General features: G+C 34.4%; 1 protein-coding gene across 1 annotated transcript; it reads right to left on the minus strand.

Moving 5' to 3' along the window:
- Window positions 1-2,525: 2,525 nt before the first annotated feature.
- Window positions 2,526-8,924, minus strand: LOC108992008. The gene is made up of 6 exons (XM_035695820.1): window positions 8,902-8,924; window positions 8,288-8,393; window positions 8,025-8,094; window positions 4,874-5,066; window positions 3,778-3,831; window positions 2,526-2,871 (listed from the first exon to the last, which is right to left on the minus strand). Exons 1-6 carry the CDS (start codon window positions 8,922-8,924, stop codon window positions 2,733-2,735), a joined length of 585 nt encoding a protein of 194 aa, XP_035551713.1. The 3' UTR covers window positions 2,526-2,732.
- Between the last annotated feature and the right edge of the window lie 409 nt (window positions 8,925-9,333).

A 9,333-nucleotide genomic window follows, 5' to 3' on the forward strand; every position in this document is an offset into this window, starting at 1 on the left:
TATCCTATTTGGCAAGTTAGAAAACGGTGTCATGTCCGTTTTGAAATCAAGCAGCGAAACTCTCTCCCGTTTCCCTCATATTTCATTTTCACAACAAAAATACAATTTCTCCCGCTTGATCTACTATCTTCTCCCCATTGATTCCCCATCTTCTTCCCCCACGAAGCCCTGTCGTCTTCACCAAACCACGAACCCACTTCGCCTTCTCCACCATATAGGAAATCCGAAGCCTACAGAGCAGGTAGGCACTTCTACTCTTCTTCTCCTCGAACCCAAGATCCACAAACCCTGCTATCTCAGGCTCTTACCACATCACCGAACCACAAACCCGATTTGAACCCTCGAAGCCTTGTCGTCTTCAAACACCAGAGCTGAAATGTGAAGTCCACAGAGCATCGAAACCAGAACTCAAAACCCTAGGTTTCGTCGACTCGCTGCTATTTTTGTAGAAGGATTTTTTCAATTTTTTGCAATCTTAGATGTGCTCGTGTTTGATGCTTTAATACGTTGTTGATCTGTGGCTCCACGGATTTTTTTCTGTTCTTTTTAATTGATAGGTTACTGGGTTTTAGCCTATGAATTTGGTCTTTGTTGGATTTCGCAGTTCAATTAATTGTGTTTGAGTTTTGTAAAATTCATACTTAGGTTTCGTCGACTCGCTGCTGTTTTCGTAGAAGGATTTTTTTCAATTTCTTGCAATCTTAGATGTACTCATGTTTGTATCTGCTTCTTTTTTTTTTTAGAATCCTCTTTGCCTTTGAATGTTGACTGAGTACTTTATGGAAATGGTGTGTTGGATTCAGATACAATAACAAGATTTATGATAAGAATCATTTTTCGTAAGATAGATTTAAGTGAGAATATTCATTTTTGCTTCTATATGATCATATTCCTTACTGGAATATTTTATGTTGATAGGCTACTTGGAAGGTGGATATCATGAGATTTCTTATATGCATTGCTTGTAGATTGTGGGTGGTGGGTTGCTTGTAGATTGTGGGTGTATTTACAGCTGTGTTTATAGTCATTTTTGCCATTGTTTAGTCTATAACATTAAGTTGACTGATTTATTGTTCTTTAAAAACTTTTTTCAAGTACCATTCGTTTTTGGTGTACCACCTTTTGAGAAAGTTGCAAGTTCTATTATTTATTTGATATTTAGGAGAGCAAGTCAACATCTTTTTCTTACTAATGATGATGAAGGAAAGCCTCCATTGCTTAAATGCATGATAGAAGATTATGGTTACTGTTATTTTACGTACATTACTTGGATCAATTTTTCTTATGTGGATATCTAGAATGATACCAATAACTCTTTGCTCTTGGGTTTGGGTGTTTTATTTTTGAAGAAGAAAGGAAGGAGAGTGTATTTTTGCTATACAGTTATTGTGGATAGGGTGGAGGCAGCAGTAGTGTGCTGTTGTGTTTAGGGACAATACACAAAATGGTGTTCTTGTTAGTCTAAGCTCTTTTTTCTGGTTTATCATTTAGAGACATTTTTCTGACATTATGCAGAAGACCTTACATTTGTAGATGGTCATCTTCAGCACAGAGCTGCACTACTACTTATTGTTTTGATTTGTTTTGTGTATGATTCATTATAGTTCAACTACTGGTGGCCACCTTTTCCTCTCTAAACATATTAAAAAAATTTCTTCTTAAATTCCATTTTCAGACATTCTCTAAATCGAGTACAGATATCAGTTTGGAACCACAGATAGATTGTAACTTCTCTTATATAAGCTAGCTGGTTTACATGCCTGTTGTGGAAATTCAATGCAGAATTTGCATTAATTCTGTTTTTTTTGATTGGAGAAAACTCATTAATTTGCAGACTGTTGACCTTAGAAGTTCTGGGTTACCAATTAGACACATTTTCCTATTTATCGATTCTTTCATCTGATATGTATGTTTCTGCCATTTTTCAGATCTGGGTATGAACACTTGGTAAATATTCCTGGTGGTATTTTGAATGAATTTGTGGCAATTCTTTCAGATGAAGATTTTGACAATATTGGAAGCGAAGACAAGATCAGGATTTTCATTTGCTATATATTTAGTTATTGTATTACTTTAATTTGGTATGTGGTTACTAAGCATGCACTGATCTCTGTATATATTGAGAGAGACAAGACCACCATTTTTATTTGCTGTAATAATCCTGTAAGTTTATTTCACACAAAAATGATGAGGGAATTTGGCAAGATTGCAAAAGGATCCAAGTGTGTTTAATTCATGAGCATCTATACTGGCATAAGGATTGCAAAAGGATCCAAGTGTGTTGAAAAGTAAGGAAACCACGCAGGCATTTCAATGAATTTGAATTCCATATAATTTACTTTTTCTTTTCTTGCATGTGATTGTAAGAGGGAAATAAAAGGGAAAAATGAGACCTGTAATATTTGCTGTAATATTTGTAAGATGAAAAGAATTGATTTTGTTAGGGTCGCTTAGCCTCATTTTGATCATGCTGGACCCTCAACCCCACCCTGCAATCTACTATGCCCTCAGATTTTACAACTTTATATCCAACAAGAATTTCTAAAGGTGTGCATCAGAACAAAATGTCTCTTCCACTTGCAAATACAAACAAATAGAAAAGATTCTCCATAACAAATTGTACCACCAACACGGTGGACAAACACTACTAGTTCGTGGTGTAGTAATTCATCTATCCTTACATCAGTAAAAATTCTCTAGTTCCCCCTATGAACCTACGCAAGGAATCTCATTTAAAGATGCTCATAAAAAAACTGTGCGCCAACATCATCAATCATGGGGTGATATGGTGTCTTGGGTTCAATGATTTTCTGTCTCACAGGCTTATTTGCTTCAATATCCTCCAAATTAGCCGCATCCCATCTCACGGCCCTGTTATCCAAATGGGAAGAAATGCTAAGATCTTAGTATATATTGAAATTAAAATTCATCATATAGAGCAGTTAAAACTCAATAACAAAGAATTCATAATGCTATATAGAAATAGAAGGCACAAACTGAATATCCTACTGGAAAACATGGAAAGTAAAATTAGAAAGTACAAACCCCAAAAAAGATCTTGCACCCACAGTACCAATTAGTCCTATGGGCCATAGGCTATGGCTACTGAATCCAGATAACTATGGTAGTGCACTTTGGGATGTTAAGCTGATTTTTGAAATAGAAAATGCAAAATTTTCTTCTAATAAATTAAACAAAATTGCAATAACACTTGTTCATGCTTTGCTTCTACAACTTCCAGACACAGTCTATGGTTGTAAGGAAATAACTCTTCCACTTTGATCTCTTTATATTTTAAGACAAATCCAAATACACAATCTCACCCACCAAAACCATGTATTACGTAATCCAAGAAAACTCTTGTGCAGAATTGAAGCCTGGATGTCTGAGTCTACAGCTCATACCAAGCTTGCCTTTTGGCCGCATCCTAACAAGTTATAATTTATCTATCTCTTTTCATGAAATTTTTTTAATGATTTTCCAGAGTTTTCATAAATTTAGTTTTTTTAAAGATTTTTCCTCTAAAATTATGAGTATTTGTAGCATCTATAGAATTCATATTGTAACATCCACTTCATCCCTATCATCATCTAAAATAATCCTAATCACTGAACACCCTCACTTCTAAATATATGATGACAATTAACTTCTTGATTGATTATTATCTCTGAAATTCTATATCTAAAGGTGACACAAAATCCTTTCTTACCATGTTGTTTTAAGAAAAAAAAATCATTAACCACTTTTGATAAAATCTAAAGAGAATGTGTAAGTTACTTCATTTTGCTGATGTCCTCAAATGGCAAATAGCAGCACAACAACCTAATTCCCCTGAAAAAAAAAATTCCAAAATCTCTAGTGAAATTCTTAACACTAAACACCAATGGTATTGATTATAACGGGATATCTACATAAGTATGAGAAAGGAGAAATAAAACTTTAAGTATTAATGAGTGGAAGTGACATACAAAAGAGATTATCAAATCATTTACAAAAAGGGGAAATCACAAGCAAAAACGCAGGAAGAAGCAATGCATATAAGAAATCTCATGATATTCACCTTCCAAATAGCCCATCAACATAAAATCTTCAAACAAGGAATAGGATCACATAGAAGCAAAAATGAATATTCTCACTTAAATCTATCTTGCGAAAAATGATTCTTATCATAAATCTTGTTATTGTATTTGAATCCAACACACAATTTCCTTAAAGTACTTGGTCAACATTCAAAGGCAAAGAGGATTCTAAAAAAAAAAAAAAAAAGCATATACAAACACGAGCACATCTAAAATTGCAAAAAATTGAAAAATTCCTTCTACGAAAATAGCAGCAAGTCGATGAAACCTAAGTATGAATTTTACAAAACTCAAACACAATTAATTGAATTGCGAAATCCAACAAAGACCAAATTCACAGGCTAAAACCCAGTAACCTATCAATTAAAAAGAACAGAAAAAAATCCGTGGAGCCACAGATCAACAACATATTAAAGCATCAAACACAACGTTGAAAATATTGAAAACATAAATCTCTACATCCAAAAAGAGATGGATACCTTACACTCCGTTTTGATTGCTGGAGAAAACACGGGGTCAACTCAATGTTATATTATGGAAGGAATCCATATTTTCTTAGGGTTATGGAGAATCAAACAGATAATAGAATATATATATATATATATATATATATATATATAAATTTAAGGAGTGAAAAACGTTAAAATCAAGATTAACAAGTTAAACCTGTTAGAGAGTAAAATTTTACGAGTGAGTTGTTCGAACTTTGAAGAGTGAAAAGGAGAGAGAGAGAGAGAGAGAGAGAGAGAGCACTTTCTAGTGGGAGAAAGAAAAATGATAGTGGAGTTACTTACGAAGCTGAGCAAAGGGCGGCGAGACAGAGGGAGGAGCGAACGCAAGCAGAGGAGATTCGGGCGAAAAATCGGAGGAGACTCTCGAAGAAGGATGAGGGCTGAGAGCTTGAGTTGGGGTTTGAAGACGAAGGCGCCTGGGTGGGGAACTGAGGATGATGGGAAAAGAGGAAAAGAAAGGATGAAATTTCCCTCCCTTATGCATATTGCTTTCATACGTTTTCTTTTTGATTTTTAATAAAATATCAGCAGACGTGGCAATACCACGTCAGCCAGTTCCGCGCCAGTTGGCACCGGGGATTGTATATAAAAGAACAAAAAATCTTTATAATTTCTTAATACTCTACATTTTACATTATTTTTAATTTTTAATTTTTAATTTTATTAAATATTTATTATATAAATAATGAATAAAAAAATTTGAAATAATTTAAAAAAAATAAACTAAAAAAAATTTAAAAAAAATATTAAAAATTTAAAAAATTTAAAAAAATGTAGAATGTGAAATATAGTAGAGATAACAATTCTCATAAAAGAATTGAAACTTTTAATATCTTTATCCATTCCTTATCCTTTTGTAGTAAAGTGATGCCATCTCACACGAGGAAGTAACCTGATCTGTAACATTATCAGTATCTCACAACTCTCGTTGACTTTATTGCAGCATAGAGAAAACACTCACGCCCTCCTCTCCAACCAGGCGCAACAGCATAAATACAGTAGATAACTTCACAGGGGCTTGGAATATGTGCACTTAGGAAAGAATAATTCAGGTCCCCTCCTAGCAGTCACCTTTTTTTTTTCTCTGTCTCTCTCTCTCCTCGCTATCTCCCTCCTTCCTCCAAAATCACATCTTTTGCTGATCTAGATCATCGACAGTTTTGGTGCAAACAATAGCTTCCACACCTTTTTGGCCTCAGTTACTTCACTTTGAAACCGTTCATAGGAACAAACCCAGTTGTTTCTTGCGATTTTACTTCCTGATAACCATAATCAGATTCAGAAAAATGGGTTTTTTCCGTTTGTACATGTAACATTGATGTGTGTTTATTAGGTTAGCTTCATTTTTGTTGTCTCTCTCTCTCTCTCGTTCTCTCTATGCTAGCCAGTGATATGTGTTCTATCTAAAGTTTCTGCTTTCTGAGAAGATAAATTCTTTGTTTGGTCTGCTGAGAATTAGTAGAAGAAGGAAGGGGTCACTTTAAACAGGGGTCAACATGAGGGAGGGAGTGGTGGGGGGTCAACTGGGAAGGAGTGGGTGGGTGAGGCTTGGGGTCAATGGGAGGAAGGGATGGAGCGGGTGGGTGGGGCTCAGGGTCGACAGTTGGTGAGTGGGTGTGATGGTCGGGGTCGATGAGAATGGGTGGGGCTGGACGGGAGGGTGTGGGTTTCGTGAGAGTGAGAGAGAGAGAGAGAGGGAGGGAGGCTGCCAAATGCTATGGTGTGAGCAGGTGTAGACAAAAATATTGTGAAATGCTGATGTGGCAGTTTTATATTGGTGTCTATTAAACTCCATCTATAGGATGGACCTGCCCAAAGAGAAACTGAAAAAATAAGGTTGTATCAGCATTTGTGACTACCCTGCAACTATTTGACTAAACAATACATATTTAGCTCCAAATTTAGTTTGTTAAAAGTGTGGCATAACAAATAAATACAAAGAAAATGGGTGACTTCTTCCAGATGCATAGTAATACAAATGCACACAAAACGGTCATCCAAATATCTTGCTTGGTTGTTCCACTTTTCATCACTATGATTAGCACTGTCATGCTAATGAAACTGTAAAACCTGAAGTTGTACAACCTTTATTGCAAAAGAGACAAGATTGATTATATGCTTATAAATAGATTAAATTGAACCCACAGCTAATTTTAAAGAAATATGCTTATAGAAAGGGCTTGGGATGATGAGAATCTGTAATCTTATACCGGGGCAAAAAAAAAAAAAAAGAAAAAAAAACACACACACACACACACAAATGAATGAAAGGTGGTCTTTACTAGCCACTCTTTTCACACCAGATAATAAAAAGTAAAAAATATCATCTTTAATATGAACTCACTAATGTTCAAGACACTAGTGTTCAAAAATCAATCAAAACTCATATTAAAAGAACTTCAACCAAACAGTATGAACTAACAAAGAATCATCTAAGAGCACTCCCAATTGATGTTGTATAATACATTTTTCTCTAAAAATATAAAGAAATGCTCTCAAAACACCTTCCATTGGATTTTCTATTTTGAAGACATTTTTACATTTTGCTAAAGGACATTGCTAGATGTAGAGGATTCTATTCATCAATGTAAACATATTTAATTAATTTCTCACTCCTCCTTCTCCTAGTACATTAGCATTTTTACATTAGCTTGTCCATCTTTACGTTTGGAAGAGACCTAAAGTTCTCATTTGTGGTGTGCGTAGCTATAATTATTCAATGAGCAATTCTACGTACAATCCTCATTTGGAGACTGCATTGCAAGCCTAGTTAATTTTATCTTTAAATTTTTTCAAAATTACAAAAATATCCTTATCAAAATAGTACTTTTTTTCTATTTAATGGATGTCTTGCACATGCAGTCGCCATTTAGAGACTGTAAATAGAATTTCTCTTATTCAATTGGGTTTGATTACAAAACAAAATAAAACAAGAATATTTTCATTATATAATCTCTTCGTTTTACTTTTGAATCAATTTATATTTTAATTTAGCTTATAAATTTAGATTAATTTAAAATAGAATATAATTATATGATATTATATATGAGGAGATATTGCAAATATCAAAAGATATGAAGATATTATTAATAGTTAGAGCAAAATATTTGAAATGAATAAAAAAGATTAAAAAGTATAATATTTAAATGATATGAAGAAAAAATAGATAAGCTGATGTATGATATATTGTAAAAGTCAGTATGTAAAATAGAAAAAGTGAGTTTTGGTCATGTATTTTAAAGGATGGGATGAAGAAGTCATTAAGAGTGCTCTAATTCTTTTAGGTAAAGCATAATCTAGACCATGGCTCTCACACACCCACCCACCCACCCAATCACCCATTGCCTGGAGGGCTTGACCATACTGTCACTGTATATTACAAAAATCTTAATCAAGACTAAATAAAAGAAGCGTAAAACAAAACTTTCCTTACCTTCTCTATTATGAATATGAGTAGGAGCAGAAGCAGGCTCATCGTTAGAAACTCTTCTGTCCACTAAAACCTGCAGTAACTCATATCTTTCAGAATTAAATTCCAAATTCAGGATTATAAGTAACCAGACCACTAGTCACACATAACCAAGGAAATAAGGCAATCAACTGTGTCAAACTCGTAACATTTCAAATGACCACAAACTAAAATGGGGGCGCACACACACAACACACGTATAGAAAATGAGAGAACGGACAACCAACCTCAAGGCTGACACATATTGACAATTCTGTCTTTGCCGCTTGCTTATCAGTTGCCAGGTCTTGTCCAATTCTATCGAAATAGACGAAGTAACCAACACAAGCATAACTGAAATCAGTAAGACTTCTTCAGTCTTTAGAAGCTTCTATCTCCGTTTGTCCACCGATATATCAAGCTACTGATCACCGACTCTATGTTAGCATGTATTATGAAATCATTACCTTTTAGCATAACCTCAATTAATCCATACAAGCCGCAAATATCATCAAAAATCGATGTGGATCTGAAAAGCATCAACTTGAATGTTAGTATTTTTTTAATAATATTTATTTCTTACTGGTTGCTAGCCTTTACTTTTTTGGTCTTTTACGTTGTGTTTAATGGGGGCTAGTAATTAAATTGCCATTACTTTGGGTTTAATTTGGCTTGAGGCCTTATTAGTTGTTAACGTCGGCTTTTTAATTATGAGTCCGTTAGTGTTTTTAAACTTTTTCTCTTACCGGCTCTTTGTTAATGGTTAGTGCAATCGGTTTTTCTTTAATTGGCTGCTTTTAGTACCTTTGATGGCCAACGTCTTTTTCATTTTTATTGTTTTTGCCCGTTAGTTTCTTTTTACCTCCTGGGACGTTTATTGTCCATATGGTCTATATATGTTCTTTTGGTCATTGGGTACAGATATGTGACTATTTAGAGAAAGTGATAGAAGAATAACAGATTTAGTGAATATATTTTTTTGAGAGTATTTCTAGATAAAATAGAGGTATTATTTTGAGTGGAGCTTTGGGCTCAACCACTTGTGCAGAGTAGGCTTGAGTCATACGACGATCAGTTAGGCTGTTGTATCATGGAGGAGTCAGGTCAAGAAGATTTATGCTGCACCGATTAATTTGAGACTTTGTACATCGCAGAGGGCTTGAATCTCCTTAAAGAGAGCGATATTTTCGTGCCTCAGTCCAAACTGGCTTCGTCTTAATTTTTATTTTAATTGTAATTTTTTTTATATTATTGTGTATTTTCACCAACAATTTTAAGGATAATCAAATCATGG

The sequence above is a fragment of the Juglans regia genome, chromosome 11, assembly GCF_001411555.2.
Source record: "Juglans regia cultivar Chandler chromosome 11, Walnut 2.0, whole genome shotgun sequence".
NCBI classification, from domain to species: Eukaryota; Viridiplantae; Streptophyta; class Magnoliopsida; order Fagales; family Juglandaceae; genus Juglans; species Juglans regia.

What these genes read in the sequence shown, in the direction of transcription:
- LOC108992008 (XM_035695820.1), bottom strand. Translation starts at nt 8,924, where the DNA reads ATGGACAATAAACGTCCCAGGAG. An exon ending in TCATATTCATAATAGAGAAG is followed by an intron (nt 5,067 to 8,024) that starts GTAAGGAAAGTT and finishes AATATGCATAAG; the next exon opens with GGAGGGAAATTTCATCCTTT. An exon ending in GAGGACATCAGCAAAATGAA is followed by an intron (nt 2,872 to 3,777) that starts GTAACTTACACA and finishes TTTGGATAACAG; the next exon opens with GGCCGTGAGATGGGATGCGG.